Consider the following 17,995-nt stretch of genomic DNA (forward strand, 5'->3'; position numbering starts at 1 on the left):
GTTCGATCTACAAAGGAAAAGTAATAGGAGTTATTGTACGAAGGAAAACTTTTCCAAAGAACAACTTGAGTAACTTTAGCATGAAACTGGTTGGATTGGTTGAAACTTGTAATGCATGCTGGGGCACAGAAACATGTGTTTGAGTGTTGTGAGTGGGACCCCGGTTTGGTCTAGCATGCAATGTGGCATTGCGACCTGTCTTAGCATGCATGCTACAAGCCTACAAGTATGCAAATATCTGCTTATGTTATGTTTCGAGTCTTCACGTTCCTACCACTGAAATGCTGTTTAAATGACACTTCTTCTACAACCTAATCGTTGGAACCATCTCTTTTTGAATAAAGGGATGAAGTATAGTCCTCGTTGCTACAAAATTCGTAAATGCACAAAGGAAACTGGACCTACTTACCAAGCAGGCCATCAGTACTCAATACAAACAGTTGAGCCAATTTTGTTGTGTGTACACACTCAATCATATATTCATCTCGAGGAAACCGAATTGCGTGGTGACTTGCTGACAAAATTTGAATCCACCTCAGCTGGTTGCATGTACTTCGACACTCAAAACTCAAAAGAGGTTTCGGGTTCGATTATCTGGCAAGGGGACTGCTTGTCTGACCAAGCGACCAGATCAGTTAGGTGCCTAACTGCCTATCTAGCATCCGGGATAAGGCCTAAGGGCTTGTCCAGTAATCTTTGGCATCTTTCTACGTGCCTTGGTGAAGGGATAAACGGGCCGGGCTTAATCTAGTTCAGAATCTGAGTGTGAACCTTTTTTTTTTGCCAAGCCTGTCATTAAATAATTGATACTTCATCCAAACTTTGCTGGTTGGCAGTTGGCAACCTGCATCTCAGTGTGAATCTTAGCTTGAAATTTTGTTACTTTCTTAATCCTTATTAGACTTGTGAAACTTCGAATTTTGTGTAGAGGAGTCAGAGCATATAGCACAAGCCGTTTTACAGTTCTATACTTCTATGTTCACGTGGAAGAAAAGTAGACGCTTAACAAAAATTAAGACTTATTGCAAGGTTAAAAACATTAACAAAAATTTACTTGCTCGGTTACTCCTGTTCTATTTTAAGGTGCAAATTCAACCTATATGGTCTTATAATCCAAATAAGATATTCATTTTGTCCACTGCATTTACAAAACTAAAGCATGCTTACTAAACCATTCAAGTACAATCAACATGTTACCTCTAGTTTAGGGAAGGATTTGTTTAACCTTTTAGACTAATCGATCAGTGTTCAAACAAATTGCCCAAAACTTTGTATAGGGCCTTAGCTTCAATAATGTATAATGCAAATCACAAGTTGTGCAAAACAAGTACAAACCATGAATTTACAGGGTCCATAATAGTGTGTTAAATTATTTTTCTCTTCATCTTTTCAATATTACCAAGAACTGTTTCCCCTATGGTCGACCATGCTGTGATATATTACAGGTTTGAAAGTGCCAAAAGGGTGTGGAAGGAAGCATATACGCTCTCTTTACTACTTTAGTCTGAAATTTGAGGGACACCCCGGGCCATAAGTCTCAAAATTAAGTGATCATTCTGGTCTACTACATCCAGGAAACAAGTGCACGCTTTTTTTTTTTTTTGATAAGTGCACGCTTATTGGCAAACCAAAATACTTAATTTCATATCTTAGCTTGGTCATATACTTATTTAACCATTTTGAGGCAATGAGGCCAAACAGAGTCCATGACAAGTATTTTGATTTTTGAACATCATGTAAATTTGATCTCTTGAAGATTTCTTTTGAGTGTGAGTGGAATGAGATCGAATACGTGGGGACATTGCAAAATAACGTGTTAATCGAAGGCGTAGAATGGAAAAGAGAGTTACGGAATGGGGGTGAACATGGTGAGCAATGAGCACTACAGTTGACAAAAACCAAATTCGTTTTTTATGGGATAACAATGATTCACCATCATGGCAACCAAATTGCAACCATCTTTGTTGAGCTTTGCATGCAAGATAAGCTTTAAAAAGGTGATTAATTCTTGCATATCATCTCCATCGTAAGATTAGACTTGATAAACTTTACGTTATGGTACACGATGGTGAAATACCATTTCAATTTCAATTGATTGTAATCTCAGGTAATAGCTGAGACAAGGCCCAGCAATAAAAAGAGTGGCATAATTAGTATCATCATACGTTTGTGAATGTTTAGAGTTAAACATTGTTTCTCGTGGTTACTTTTTGTGAATGGTGGATGTTGGAACCCAAATTAACTGTTGAATATCATCTTTTTCGATTAATTGTTCTTAAATTAGAAGGGAACATCAAGCATCAAGCATCTCACAATTAAGTGCCTAAAACGTAAAGGGTTAACTAGTATTACCCTCTACTAGATGAGTCAATTAGAATTGCGCCCAACTAAATGGGGAAATTAGAGTCTCTCTCCAAATGCATACAAAAACATAAAAGCAGAAGCCCCAGGTCATGGTTAAAAGATATGGGCCTTTTGATACTAAGGCCTGAAATATATTGATACTGAATGCCGACCCTGATTTTCAGAGATGTCACTCTGATATAATGGAAATATTAGACCATTATTTTCTAACTTGGGAAGACTGGAAAAAGTTGGTTGATACGAATTGTTCATTTTCTTTTTTTTTCGCGAATAAGTTGACAGCTGTGCAATTTAAGCGTTAAGCGGTAGCTAATCGGTTAAGGAGTACGTGCATAGTGATTAGGCCTAGTAATCGGAATATATCGGGGATTAATCGAAAAGTAATCGGGTGATAATTCTAAATAAAATTTTCCATTTCCATAGATAGCCTATAACACATGCCACAAATAATTATTAGTTAAATGCATATTAAAATGAAATAAAAATGAGAAACATATCCAACAATCACCAAAATGTAATCACAAACTCATTACATAGTTTACTGATCAACATAAGTCAAATAAAAACATATAAAATATGAAAAACACAAAGACATCAATGACTCTACTAAAATTATATCATGAAAAAGTTGGTTTAAGTTGGGTTTTATATATTATAGGTCTTTTGTTCTATAACTTTATATATGCAAGCCATGTTTTGAGAAAAACATAAAACAATAAACCCTTAGACCTATTAATCACCGCTTTTTTAACATCTATTTGTGCTAAATCACCTTATTAATTGGCATAAATCGGGCTATTAACCAATCTTGTTTAGATTGGGATTTTTTTTGCTAATTGTACCAGTCAAATAGCTTATAGTGCCTATGCGCTTAATCGGCTATTAATCAATCTATTAAACTGCACAAGTTGATAGGAAACTTTGGTGTCTCACTGTGGTTTACATGATTTTTCAAGCTATATATTTCTGATATTTTCACGTTCGGTGAACTGATTCTTTCACAGGCAAAGCACAAGGCTAGAAACTTGGGCTTTAGCAGTTAAGCTTGAGTTCAATTTCAATTTTCAAAAGAAACCTCCGTATCCGATGCCAAACTAAGAAACAGGCCTGAGAGGCACAAAGAAAGTTCCTCGAGCATTTCTTTTATAAGGACAAAAGCGTAAAATATTAAACAAGCAACTGCGGGCAATACAAGGGCCGGCATAACAGAGCATCCAACTGGAATGCCAACCGAACCCTTAAGAATTGTTTGAACAAGTACACTAATTTATGCTCTATTTGGTTAGATGTATTTACATGCTATTGCACCTATTTCCACGTAACCACCCACAAAATAGTGTTTGATAGCAAAATGCAAATAGGCGGTTGGTGCAACAAGTTGCAATTATATGCACTATATAAATAGTTTCTATGACATCTATTTGCAGCCAAAAAAATTGTGTAAATAGATGCAAACACAAGAGAGGTGGTTTCTATTATATAAGATGTGAAAAAAAGTAGTGGGATTATGTAACCAACTTTATAAGATGTAAAAAAAAATAGTGGGATAATGTAACCAACTTTAGATTCTTTTGTCTTGGGTTTACCAAGCACAACTAAGTTGGATGCAATGCAATCAGATGCAATACAATCACATGCCATTTGCAACAATTTGTCATTTGCAACAATTTTCCTAAAGATCAACTAAAAATATACCGCACCCGGTCGTTGAAGTCAGTTTTTGGTGTCACCAGTTCACACCAGGCACCATACTAGCTATTAGACTATTACACCTGCTGCTAAAATTTGCACACATCTGCGAAGCACAATCTCTTTTCCACTTTGTGACCTCCAGTCCTCCACGAGTATAACTTCTAAGGTTTCTTATTCAGTTATTCTCGAGAGCAGGTGTAGCTGCCACTTGTCAGCGAGTTCTACTAATTCTACATCGCCTCTAAATAGAGTAATGTGTATAGCAAGTAATACCACCACTGCCCACTACAATAATACATTTTCACGTAATAAATGTCTTAGCACCCACACACGATGGTGTCGCGGGCAAATATCGTCAACCCGATATTTCAGCATAAATATCGTAAATAATTTGAGATATCGATATAAGTGTCGATATCTTGCACATAAGTTCATATGTTGCATGAACAAGCGGAAAAATAAAGGAAAATAGTGGGAATGGACACGCATGATAGAATTGGGCACCATTATAGCTGGAAGACTATATAAAGCGATGATAAAGAGAAAAAAAGAGAATAGGATTCATTATAGAAATACTTGTAAAACCAGAACGAGAAAGACTTTGTAACCGTCATTGTTAATCAATACAAAAACTCAATTTTACATCATCTCAATCTTGAATATTCATTCAAACATTAGTTCAATCTTAGTGCTTTTAGAGAGTTTTCTCATAACACTACAGATGGAACAGGGGAAACACATCAAATGAGGAAAATAATAAAAGCAAGAGGTTATGAATTCGTGAATAAGTTATAAGTCACCTGTCACCCAACTCTGAGTCTCACTAAAAAACCCGCAACGGCTGAAAACTTACACTAGCTTAAGAAGCACGCAAAAGTCCATAAAGCCCGGTGGTCTACAAAAGAAGGTCCAAAAGCCCAGTCGTTACCCAAGTCCATAAAGACCGGGTCCGATGGGCTCAATCGAATCGCCTTGCTCTCTCACGATGAGCAGGAGTTGAGTAATAACTCGATGGACAGTAGCAATAAAAGAGGCTACGCATGGGCGATATCAGCTGGTGCGAACGCTGCATTAGCTGCCATTGCTGCAAAGTTCTTCTCTTCTCAGGTACACACTCATTCTTTCATTTGCACTTCTTGATTGCTGGAGTTTCAGTTTCTTCCTTCCAAAATAACAATTATAATTCGTGTTTTAAATGCACCACGAACAGTATAATGTTTTAGAATATTAATATTCATCAATTATTAGACACGCCGTTAGTTCAGTTACTTTCGGATGGTTCAGTTACTATGCCATTTTGGATAAAGGTAAGAGTAGAATTTGTGTCACAAACTTGGTGTACAGGATCAAGCCTACAAATGACAATGTTTTGTATCATGAAACTTATCTCCACATTATATACACTTGTCCTTCTTTCTACCTCTTAAGGACGTGAAAATTTTCAAGCTATGTAATCTTTTAACAGGTTGTCCTTAGAGTTATTGCTTGGGGTCTATTTGTTGAGCGTGTTATTTATATGATCAAATTGTTGTATTGAGTTAATAACTGCAACTTAGTGCTTTTGTTGGGTGAAAATTCTTGACTGCATCTAACTTTAGTTTCTCCTTCCCCAGTTTGTGAAATATGGTTTGGTTATAGTCTTCAATGTAATGATGTGGGGTTGCTACGTTAACAGCCTGAAAGCACTGTCTTCCTTGCAAGCTACAGTGACAAATTTCGCTACAAACTTCCTTTCTTCAGGTTTAGCCGGATTCTTCTTGTTTGACGAAATCATATCCACTAAGGTAAGTGACGATGTGCGCCATAATCAGTTCATTTTAGTTTCAGTAGGCATTATTTCGTTTGACAAAAACATAAATCCAATGATAGTAATACTATGCTTTTGATTTGTTACTGAAGAACAATTCAATTGTGAGGTATCAGTGGGTAGATGTGATTTTCTTGTTTGGAATTGCTTCTTGGTAGTTCGTGAAATCACCTCAGTTTTAGATACACTTGGCATGACAAACATAGTAGAAGAATGAATCAACTTAAAAGGTCTTCTCTTGAACAGTATCAAATAGAACACCAGTGAGCCTATTTCCTAAAATGGAACAACCGACAGAAATGAGTGGCTAAATGTGCAAGATGTAATGTTCACTTAATGATTTGTCACATTTTATTTTCCTTCAGTTTGTGTTGGGAGCTTAATGGTGAGTCTAACAAATACTCAAGTTGAGGCTGTGGAAAATTGTTATAATTGTCCAACTCAGGGTGGTCACTACTTTGACGTCCTGGGCTTCTTTCTCAATGTTATGCACACTAACAGGTATATGCCTTAAAAAGAGTCTAGTTTGAGGTTTTATCCCCTCTTGATGATGTAAACAGACATTATAAGAGGGGAGGGGTTTGGGTTTTGCATCTGTTTGAATTTCATGATAAGCGCAATATGCCTTTTACTTCCCAGATCAAATTATTACTTGATTGTGTGATATTTTTTGTTAGGGCATTCAGACTTTGGAAGTACAATACGTGTTTACTTCTTCGTCTTATCTATGCTTTTTGAATATATCAACAGCCAAAAAACGTTATAAAGATTTGCTTCTCTGATATGATTGCATCCCCAAGATATTGGAACAAAAGTCGGACCACCTAAAATTTGATTGTGAATTAGGTCTAACAATTGCCACTGTGACCTTATAACTTAAATATTCAGTTGTCTACTCCGTTAGTTCTCATTATTGATAGTGTGTACTTGTTTACTTGAATCTTAGTTCAGGCAGTTTTTACCTTTTGCATTTCTGATTCCAAATCCTTTCCTTGCAGTGGTTTGTGGGCGCTCTCCTAATTGTACTAGGGGTCTTCATACTAAGCAAGTCAAGTGTGGAGACGAAAACACACTCTGACTAAAGATATATGGTTCAGTCATCAATGAGATTTTTGTTACTTCTGGCTCTGCCGTTATGTCCAATGTATCTAACTGCCTCTTAGAGGAGAGGGAGAGGAGAAGATGCCCTTCCAAGCTTGAAGAAGTGAAATCTTGTAGTTGTTGACTGTTTCATTGGTTTTTTTGTTATCTGTAATTTTTACTGAGTTGATTATTATCAACAGAATCTCAAGGCAGCATTTAAAGTATTGCGTTGCATTTGGATGTGGTGTACATTAAGATTTGGGTACTTAGATTCGCTATGTAAGCTTGGAGAATGCAATTTAATGATCATTGTAAAATTTATTGAGGCCATCTGATACAGAAGTTTGTTATTAACAATTTCTTAAAATCAAGGAAATAAATCTGCATTTGTTTAACGAACCTAGAGCAAAATTTGTTACTTGAAGAAAATACTTTTTAAAACGACTCACTATACAGAAACAGAAGTTGGTGGATCCGTTGATAAACTTGATATGGTCTTGCCAGCAGTAGAAAAACTAAGAGAGGCGCGTGAGGGAGACAATGGGCTTTGTTTTGAAGGGTAATTGGGCCGGGCTTTGGACCTTCTTTCCCACGGTTTGCTTAATTCCCACGCTACCCGTGGTGCTTATTTCCCACGCTACTCGGTTTAAGGAGTTGTTATAAAAGAAGGGGGTGGTTGGGTCATTACAGTCATCAGTTGTTCTAATTCTAAAAAAAGATATGGTTGGGTCATTACAATCACATCAGTTGTTCTAAAAACAAGCGGTCTTTTCCGTAGTTTGGTTCTCAAGTGAAACATGCTTTCACGTCGTCTGAAATCTGAATTATAGGTTTTCTCACCAGTTTAGTCGTTTGATTTGATGATGCGATGGTAACCTCGTTACCAAACAATTTAAGGATGGATTCGTAGATATACTTTGTGGAATAAGAAGCATCCGAGTCTTTTTTTTCCCAGTCTGTTGATTGATGGTCATCTTCAAACAGTTCTTTTTATCCCAGTTAGATTATTTATTAATTAAAAATTGGTCTTAAAACCTGTTCCATCTTTGATCAGCAGAAAGTAATAGAGTATTCAACTGTTGGTTGTTATATACCTGTTCATTAGTTTGTACTCGAGTTATGTCGTGATGCAGGATTTTAAAGACCGTGGCAGCTCTTTCTGGTAAAGTTATAAGTATAGACAAGAAAATCTACCACTGTTTTGGCCCGTGCATAGGAAAAAAATTACGATTTTATTCAAGGATTATGGGGAGAGAAAACATCTCAGAGAGCAGGAAAATTTGGTGACAGCCACACATACTTATTTCAAAACAAAGATTAGCTCCCTAACCCCCATAATCAGTCTTACATATATTTTAATTTTTTTTACTTGTGGTGCTGTTAGATATTGTTTTATCATCATATCATGAACGATCTGGTTTGCTAAGCCTTGTACTTGTTAATAGAGATGATGTAGAACTAGAAGAGGTATACCTGCTTGGCTACTAAAGACTAAGGTATGCTGTTCGCATCAATTATTCGTCGTAATAGATCTATTTTTTGTATTGTTTTAGAAATTGCATGTTCTGATTGTCATGTATTCTATTTGCCTTTTGTTTTATTAGGGACTAAGGAATGTTTATTAGGCCAGCTCTGGTAGAACCTTTTGGGTCTTATCCTCATAGAAGTATAGCTGTACGTATTAAGCTCAGGATATTCTGAATTCGTTACTATCTGATGAAAAGAAGTTAATGTTTATATGTTTATCATGTTTTATTCCAATATAAAATCTATGCCTGTATAGTGTGAATTTAGGGTTTTTGTTTCTTTTGCTTATAATTATAGTCAGAATTTTTTTTTGGTACACAATAAAAGTGTTTAGTACACAATGATTTTGATAACAGTTTTGTGAAGCTAAAATTTTCTTATCTGATGATTTCAAAACAAGGACCCGTTGTTTTTTTTCTTCAACTTGTTTTACAATGCATATTTTTGTTTTTCGAAAAAAAATCATCTCTTTCTATATCATGCTGACCAATGGTTTTTTTCTTCTAAAATATTATCGAAAAAAGACTTCTTACAAAAAAAAAAAAAAAAAAAAAAAAAAAAAAAAAAAACTGTTTTAATCTTCTGTTTTCCAAAAAAATGTTTTCTTCCATAAAATAAATGTGTAGGTCTCCATGATTTTGAAAGTTCTCTTACCTATTTCAACTTACCCTTCAGGGGATATTTTTGTGAGTACATCTCACTTGGTGGTAGAATAGTTTCATGTAGTAAGAAGCATTTGCAAAGGTATTCTCCATGCTTGTGAATTTTCCTACGGAAGAATTCATGGCGTGAGGGGCATGGAGAAATTTCACTTGGCCTTTGGCTTTCCTACTTCATGGACGATCTTTTGCATCATGCCATCATGTGAGACTTGCTTGTCAAAGTTATCTCAATCAGTCAGTCATAAACACCGAAGTTCTCCCTGTGCTTTGTTTGAAAACCTATCACGTATTATTGCCAAAATAAATTTGACAGAGAATATAGGCCGAGTAAATAAATTTTTTCAACCCAAGTGTATTTCTTTTGGAAATAAAAAATGTCTTGAAATGATGTCTCTTCCTTTTTGCAAAATAATTCTGTTGTTTCCTGCTTCTTTTCCTCAAAAAATTTGAACATGTCCTCTTTTGTTTGTAAAAAATAATTATGGTTTATTTTCTTCAATTTGTTCAAATATATGTCTCGTATTTAAAATAAACTTTTCATTATTAAAAGTAAAACTCTTGCTGCACGAAAAGATTGATATCCCTTAGTTTAGACTTTTAATGTCTTAAAAACCTGTTCCATCGATCATCTGCAGAAAATAATAGAATATTCAATTGTTGGTTGTAATTTACTTGTTTTCCCCCTGTTCATTAGTTTGTGACGCCAAACATCAGCTTTCACATATACGAAGTGGTCTTTGGTCTTGACTTCATTCTGGTTAGCGGCTTCAAGGTATAAAGATTAAAGACGGATGTAGAACAGTAGCAGATCCTGTAGGAGGCTGGTGTACAAACAACTCTTTCAAGAATTGCTAACGAGACCTTAAAGAAAATTCAACCGAGGGTATCCACTGCAAAAGAATAGGCTTTTAATGGTCATTTTTCTATTAGGGAAGACATGCACGCCGTCCTATTGCGTCCTAAGGCAGGAAATAGCTCAAGATCTATTCGCGACATTTCTGATAAATGGGAAAGGTGAAAGTATGATATCTTTATATAAAAGTCTTTTTTATTCAAGAGCGGATCTATCTATACATATTGAGTACTCATCTATCATACTAACATTATGATTTCTAGAGTCGACGTTAAGGAGGCATTTGGTGAGCTCGCTAGGCGCTGTCTGCTGGAGATATTAAATGTGTTAACATCGTGTGTATGTGTGTTTGTTGTTAGTATTGAAGCTTAAGTTAGTTCATTCTAGGACATTATTTAGTAATCCTATATGTCTCTCCTATACTTAACATATATTTTTTTTTTTTTCCCCCACCCCCTAAATTTAGGTACTTTTCTTCCTGGAGTTTGTTTGTTTGTTTGTTTTTTGAATTTCAGAACGGAATAATAGTTGTTAGGGATCGTTGGAATAAGTAGGTTTTGATTTATTATTGTCATATATTAAGATTTTAGATTTTAATTTTTTTAATTTTATGATGTGAAAAGGTTCCCTTGGTGTTATCCTGGACTCTTGAGTTACCAGAGGTTGGGATTGAATTATGCTTTACAGGTTCATGCTTGGACACCCCTTTGGTTATAGATTTGTCGTCTGCCTTTTCAAATGAGATCCTCAGCATTCTGTCATTTACATCTCTCAAGTGTAAGCAAGCTATGACGTTCAGAAAGCTGATATTTTGAATAATTTTACAGAAATAGAGCAAAAAGTAAGAAACGGAGACAATGAATAAGATCAAACCAGTCAGGAGTAGTCCAAAGTTGTTTGGTAACAAGTCTTCTTGTTAGTACATATTTGGTGCAAATATGCTTGGTGATGTGTGTTCTCTAATGGATTAAGTAGAAAATGGCTAAAGCACTCTAAGTTGAGAGGTTGTTGGTTCAATTCCATCTGGATCCAATTTGAGTAGTTTTTCATTAGATTATGTTAATTGTCATAGTCTATATTTGTTTTCTGCCGTTAAAATATGGGTATCTTACAACTAAGAACTGATTATGTTTGTGCTGCAAAGACATCCATTACAGCCGAAGCAATAACAGGCACACGCTTCAGCGTTATCAGGAAAGAAATCATTCTCTGGCATTGAGTTACGGACTTATAGGTAACTGACTATTCATTATTCTACTTTATTTTTTTTTGTGTCCTATAGATGCTAGTATAATATTTCTATGTGACTTCTACATCTATTTCTCCTGGTCACTGTGATTTTATCTGTTTGGTGCTTTCTTGTGATGCCTATGAGCCTATTTAGGCGTTTAAGCCATTTGGCATTTGTGAAATTGCCCACATACTGGACTCTGGTGAGACCCCACCTTTTCGGATGACTGAATGTCTACATGAGTCTTGTGACCAAGCATTCTTACTAACTGGTAAGAGCATTGAAGTAGATTTTGTGATATCTTAGGGTGAGTGATAACATTAAACATTAATATGATTTATGCTATGGTCTGACTATTGAACATTTGCATTTTGTGAAAATAATGTACTATGTGCTCACCCAGTGTCTAATGAAATTTTGTGAATCTAAGAAATTGAGACTTATGAAAGATTTTTTGATTGGCTTGACTTGTTCTAGCAGCATGTTTGTTAATAATGTGGGTAGAAAATGGATTCCTTTTCAGATGGGAAAAACAGGCCTGGAAAGGTAAAAGTGCGGTGGAGTGGAGTCTTATTCGAAGATTTGTAATTTGACAAAAAGTTTGGAATTGCGGTGGAGAGGTTGGTTTGCTAGTTGTAATATTCAATATTTTTTATTGTCTGAATTTTGGTTTGTTATTGTTGTGGTATAGAAATCACCAGGTTAAATTAATTTTGTAGCCAAGGCCTTATGGCATGCAAAAGTTAAAATGGTGATATTTGATACAGGAATTCGTGCTAACCACCCTCACTTTTGTATTATTATGGTACATTATTTCAACGACACATGCTTTGCCAAAATGGTTGCTTGGGACTTAAATAGGCCATAGGGTGGGTTTTAGCGCTCTTTAAATGATGTTGGCATTATTTACTAGTCTTTAATAATTGAAGGATGTATTCTAGGGTTTTGTAGTTCTACTTTGTGGGAATAAGAAGTAGCGAGTTTTTTTTTCCCAAGTCTTTGATGGTCATCTTCAGTCAGTATCTTTCCCCTTATATATATATATATATATATTTGATCTCAAGTAGATTTATCAATTACCAACGATTGTGAAACTCGTTCCTTTATGCAACAATTCTTAATTAGGGTTATTATTTATTTAATATAATGATTCGGTTCTTTCTTCTTTGTTAAAAATAATTCCGTCATTGTCTATAATTTAAGTGACTTACTAACAACTGTTGTCTTTCTCAACACACCGCTAGCCGTAAATAATGATTTGGAAAACTCATTCAAAACTATGATTTCACGAGTTTGTTTCAAAAGATACCTCTTTTAATTCGACAGTTGGTTTTAAAAAGCTCATTGTTCTGTGCTCTTGTTTTTCCAAAATTGAGAAGAAGAAAACGTTTTACTTGTTTGGTATTTTCCAGTTTGTTATGAAAAAAGAGCACATCTCTTTCTTAAAACAACGTTTGTCTTCACTATTTTTTAAAAACGTTCTAATACTCAACTTTCTCTTAAGGCGTCTTTAATTGTAAGGGGGATCATTGCTGGGTACATGCCGTCTTTGCACACACTTGTAGAATGGAAGTTATTCGTGCCGTAGAAGGGGTTGCTAATGTACTTTTTGCTTTCACTTGTGGATTTTTTATGGAAGAATTCATTGCGTGATGGGTGTGGAGAATTCACTTTGGCAATTTGCTTTCCTACTTCATGGAAGTTGTTTTCTATCAATTGATATACTTGTCAAAATTCTCTCAATTTGTCGTGTTTACTTAAAATTTCTCTTTAATCTATTTGCACTTCTCGTTTGGAAACCTTTCTTAAATATTTCCAAAACAAGTTTGACAGAGAATATTGGCTGACTAAAAAGAATTTCCTCAACCCAAAAACATCTTTGCAAACGGAAATTCACATATTTTCTTTTTTTGGTAAGTAAAAAAATGTCTTAAAACCCTCTTTCATCAATTATCTGCAGAAAATATTAGAGTTTTCAACTGTTGGTTGTTATTTAGTTTTTTAGAGTATAAGGGTCATAATCAGTGAATCGTGTGCTGTATATATAATATGATTATTTTTGTTTTCTTAATAGCTCATAATACTAGGATCCTCATGCCCTAGGCTTAAGAAAAGATTTGTGACTCCATTCAAGGATTATGGGGAGAGCAAATATCTCAGAGCGCAGGCAAATTTGGTTACAGCCATACATACTGTACTTCTTTTAAACAAATTTTAGCTCCCTGCTCCCATAATCAGTCTTGCGTATGTATTCATTTTATTACTAGTGGCATTGTAGATTTTGAGTTATTGATGAGCTTATCTGGTTTGCGAACCCTTGTACCCGTTAACAAAGATGAGGTAGAAGAGATGTAACACTTGGCTACTAAAGATTAAGGTATGTTGTTCGCATCAATTATTCGTTGTAATAGATCTATTTTTTGTATTGTTCTAGAAATTGCATGTTCTGATTGTCTTGTGTTCTATTTGCCTCATGTTTTATTAGGGACTAGGGAATCTTTGGTAGTCTGGCTCTGGTAGAACCCTTTGGTCTTATCCTCATAGAAGTATATCTGTACGTATTAAGCTCAGGATATCCTGATGTCGTTACCATCAAATGAAAAGAAGTTCATGTTTATATGTTTATTAAGTCTTATTCCAATATAAAATCTGGGCCTGTATAATGTGAATTTAGGGGGTTTAATTTTATTTTTTCTTTTGCTTATAATTATAGTATTCTTTTTTTTGGTACAGTTTTGTGAATTGCTCTATAAATGTGTTCATTACGCACAATGATCGTGATAACGGCTTTGTGAAGCTAAAATTATTTTATCTGATGATTTTTTAAAAAGGGATACATTGTTTTTTTTTTCTTCAATTTGTTTTACAATACATATTTCTGTGTTTCGAAAAAAATTTAATCTCTTTCTATGTCATACTGAGCAATGGTTTCCCTCTTTTAAAGTATTATCGAAAAAAGACTTTAAAACTCAATGTTTTATTAAAGAAAAACCTCAGTGTTTTATTCCTCTGTTTTCCAAAAAATGTTTTCTTCCATAAAAGAAATATGTAGGTCTTCGTTATTTTGAAAATTCTCTTACCTATTTCAACTTATTCTTTAGGGGATATTTGAGGGTTCATCTCACTTGGTAGTAGAATAGTTTCATGTAGTAAGAAGTATTTGCAAAGGTATTCTCTATGCTTGTGAATTTTTCTACAAGAGAATTCATGGCGTGAGGGGTGTGGAGAAATTTCACTTGCCGTTTGGCTTTCCTACTTCATGGAAGTTCTTTTGTATCATGTGATACTCTTGCCCGTCAAAATTATCTCAATCAGTTAGTCATAAACACTCAACTTCTTGTTGTGCTTCTTGTTTGAAAACCTTTCACAAAATATTACCAAAATCTATTTGACAGAGAAAGTAAAGAATTTCCTCAATCCAAAAGTATTTTCTTTTCAAACATAAATTCACTCTCTTGTTAACAAAAAATCTCTTAAAATATTGACTTTTTTATGTTGTTGCAAAAGAAATGAATTTCTATGGTATAAAAAGGTTTACTTCCTTTTTGAAAATAATCAGTACCGCGTCCTTCAAATGCTAACTAGTTTGGAACCCACACCTCTTACTAATAAATAAAATGCATTTCCTTTATTTTAAAACATTGTGATGCAATAGTGTACATATAGATATGAACGTGATGCCGAAGAATCACAAACTGGTTGCTTGTGAGCCAATCGGACTTGAAACTCACAAGTTTGAGAGAAGGGGGATGACAAGTTATCGCTTGTAATCACCTTACAAATAATCAATAACAAGAAAGTTTACAAACACACAAAGAAAAAACCTTTCTCACACAAACACAAAGTCTACAACTCAATATATAGACTAAAGGAATTATGAATTTAGAAGCTAGGCTTCTAATTCAAATTTAGAAACTAAAACAACTAATTTTCATATTGTTTCGACAATAATCTGCTTCAACACAACGAGAGCAAATGATAAAGAATGCACTAAGAAACAGAAGAAATTTGATGTTTGAGAGAGATGAAACTGAACCAAGATAATGGTTGCTTACGTACCTAAGATCTATTATCTATGGATCAAGTTTCAACGTAGTTCACATTATGAGAAAAAATGGTTTTTTATATAAATGAAGAGGTTGAGTCCTAAGAGGACTGTATTTGTTTGTATCATGAGAATTGTTATCTCTTTGAACTTTTATTCTTATTTTTCTACAATAATGAATCTGGACATATTCATAAATAGACCATTTATTGGGTGTAGCTAGGATTAAGCCCTTGGACTTAATTGATTTGGGCTGGATTCGTGGGCTTAATGAGCCACATAGTGGGGGTCTATACAATAACCTATGCTAAAAACACCAAATTAACAACCAAACATGCTTCTAAAATCCCTAGTAACATATGAACCAATTAGGACCCTAGAATGCATCACATTGCCTTCTTTTTTAAACTTTTGCATGTTTGGTTGCTTCTTTTTTTAGAAAGTTTCACTTGTGTTAACCTATATTCAAGATGATATTAGTTGCACATTCAAGATGAAGATGTGAGAGTTAGAAAGCCGAGGAGTTTAGGTTGGATGCGGCTGAGATTGTAGTGTCTCCCACTAGGCTAGAGATAGAGAAGTAATGCATCTGATGCAAAGCTTGAGAGGGAGCTTGCTGTGAGAAGAGAGGAGAGTCAATTGTCTTGTTGTAACTTGCCTTTGGCGGTGGCATTCACATTATTACGATTGCATGCATTTCTGCTCAGTTTATAGTTTACTGGTACCGTATCTTTACATATATCTATTTAAGTTGGTTGGTACAGCTAAAAGAAGTTGAAAATAATTAAATGTGAAATTGTAGAAAAAAAAAGTGACCCCTCAAAAGCAGTAACATTTTCTGGATCTCCATGCTTTGAGAAGCAGATTGTAAATATTTAAACACTAGTTCGATGTCATGTTTTTTTACAAGTAATGTCTATTTTTTATAAATTGACATCCTATTTATTTATTTGAAATAACTCAGGTGAGTAGTGGTTAGGGTTTTGATTTATTCTAGCACATGCACATTTTCTTAGTTCTTTTGATGTGAACAATTTCTCTTGGTGTTCTAGCAAAGAAGGTAAAAAAGGAACCTATCTTTACTCATTGAACCCATTATTCCCTATGATTAATTGCTTTCTTCTGCTTTATAGCTGGGATTAAATTATGCTTTACAGGTTTGGGCTGAGCCACCGACCACTCTCTGGCTATAGCACAGTTGGCTGCCTTTTCAACTGAGGTTCTCAACATTCTTGCATTACTTCTATCAAGAGGAAGTAAGTTATTATGGTTTGGGAGCTGATATATTGGGTCATTTTGCAAATATGGAACCAAAGTAAGCAAAGGGGAAAGAGAATAGGATCAAAGCCAGTAGGACAAAATTTCCCACTTACATGTAGTCCAAAGTTGATTAATTACAGATACTGATGTAGAACATTAGTCGAGTCTGTTAGTGTCATAGGTGTGCGTTTATGTTCCCTCTACATGTTATGGGCGTGAGCCCTTTAGTTGAGTCCAATCCCATGGTTGAGTTCATTAGTTAGTTGGACACATGTCGTGTTCCTATTGGTTTATGCTTTCTAGGTTTACTTTAAATAACGGATTTGTAGTTAGGGTTTTGGTAGTTGTGTTTATGTGTGTGATTTGTGATTGAGAAATTCAATAAAAGAGTGATTTTTAGGTCGTCTTTTAATTGTGTTTCAATTAAAGTGTAGATTCAATTAAACTGAAGTTTCCACCAGTAAGATCTATATTATTTGGTATCGGAGCAGATTAATTCTAGTGGTTACTATTCATAATACTGTTTACCGAAAACACTGTTCGTGAAACACTATTCATCGGGTAATATTCACCGAGTCACTGTTCACCCAGGTTACTACTATTCACGGTGATTTTTTTTTCTTGAAAAGTCAAATTTTTTTTGTGTTATTATGGTGAATAACAAAGCAACTCGAGGTCGCCTTCCATCCATAGATACTCACATGTCTCGTTTAGAAGAAAGCATGAAGAACATGACACATGTTCCAGAACCTGATGGAAGCAAAGTTTCCAGTCCAAAGAGAGGTGCAACAATCACTTCCACCACCACAGAATAATGGTTTAGTGGCTAGTACTGATAATGCATCTCAGGTTGATGGTTCAATCCCTCTTTTGAATTCTTTTGCGCCTACAGATCCCGAAAACAACGGAGAGAACAGAGTTGGCATGAAGGATAACACCAACAGGGAACCTCCTCTCAATGGGGAACGTGAGGGTGTACCCCTCAATGATGGCACCGCTCGGCTACCGCCAGGTGTTCAAGCTCCCCTATTTGGTGCTCTACCAATCTTTGATAAGTATGAAGATGAGTCAATTTTTGATAAGTACGATGATCTGATTTGGGAAAATTTTGTGACTCACTTTGACAAACGAAGTGATTTGTTTTTCAAAAAAGCACGATTGCAGATTTAGATTTTCTTAAAGAAAGTCACATATGTTAGTGAAGTTACAAACTTTCAAGATGGGCCATTGGTGATAAAAGAAAAGAAAAATATGATCTCAACTCTCAATCAATTAAAAATATGTACCTGTAACCATGGACCAAAATATCGCCGATATATCCGATATATCGCCGATATATATCGGTATTTTGGTACACCGACATCGATATTTCCGACATATATCCACCGAATATAGAACCCTTTTTTTTTCCGATATATATCGGAATTTCCGATATGAAACTTTATATCGCCGATATAATCGATATTTCCGA

At 35.0% G+C, this 17,995-nt stretch overlaps 1 protein-coding gene and 1 long non-coding RNA gene across 8 annotated transcripts; both read left to right on the top strand.

Annotated features, from left to right (window-relative positions):
• The first annotated feature begins 5,004 nt into the window (after positions 1-5,004).
• LOC147520379 (uncharacterized) lies at positions 5,005-7,276 on the top strand. Its single transcript, XM_086591909.1, has 3 exons — positions 5,005-5,163; positions 5,670-5,840; positions 6,862-7,276. Exons 1-3 carry the CDS (start codon positions 5,068-5,070, stop codon positions 6,943-6,945), a joined length of 351 nt encoding a protein of 116 aa, XP_086448035.1. The 5' UTR covers positions 5,005-5,067; the 3' UTR covers positions 6,946-7,276.
• A 359-nt stretch (positions 7,277-7,635) lies between these two features.
• On the top strand, positions 7,636-16,930 carry LOC147520380 (uncharacterized). Of its 7 annotated transcripts, none has more exons than XR_015212595.1 (9): positions 7,639-7,817; positions 8,080-8,442; positions 8,551-8,620; positions 9,830-10,323; positions 10,676-10,765; positions 11,133-11,222; positions 11,743-11,839; positions 13,294-13,596; positions 16,422-16,930. It is a non-coding gene; the product is annotated as an uncharacterized LOC147520380 (long non-coding RNA). The 7 variants fall into 7 exon arrangements; XR_015212596.1 differs by having other exon boundaries at positions 7,640-7,817; positions 8,392-8,442; XR_015212598.1 differs by lacking the exon at positions 8,551-8,620 and having other exon boundaries at positions 7,640-7,817; positions 8,392-8,442.
• Positions 16,931-17,995: the final 1,065 nt, after the last annotated feature.

The sequence above is a fragment of the Coptis chinensis genome, chromosome 2 (genome assembly GCF_015680905.1).
Source record: "Coptis chinensis isolate HL-2020 chromosome 2, ASM1568090v1, whole genome shotgun sequence".
In the NCBI taxonomy this organism is placed as follows: domain Eukaryota; kingdom Viridiplantae; phylum Streptophyta; class Magnoliopsida; order Ranunculales; family Ranunculaceae; genus Coptis; species Coptis chinensis.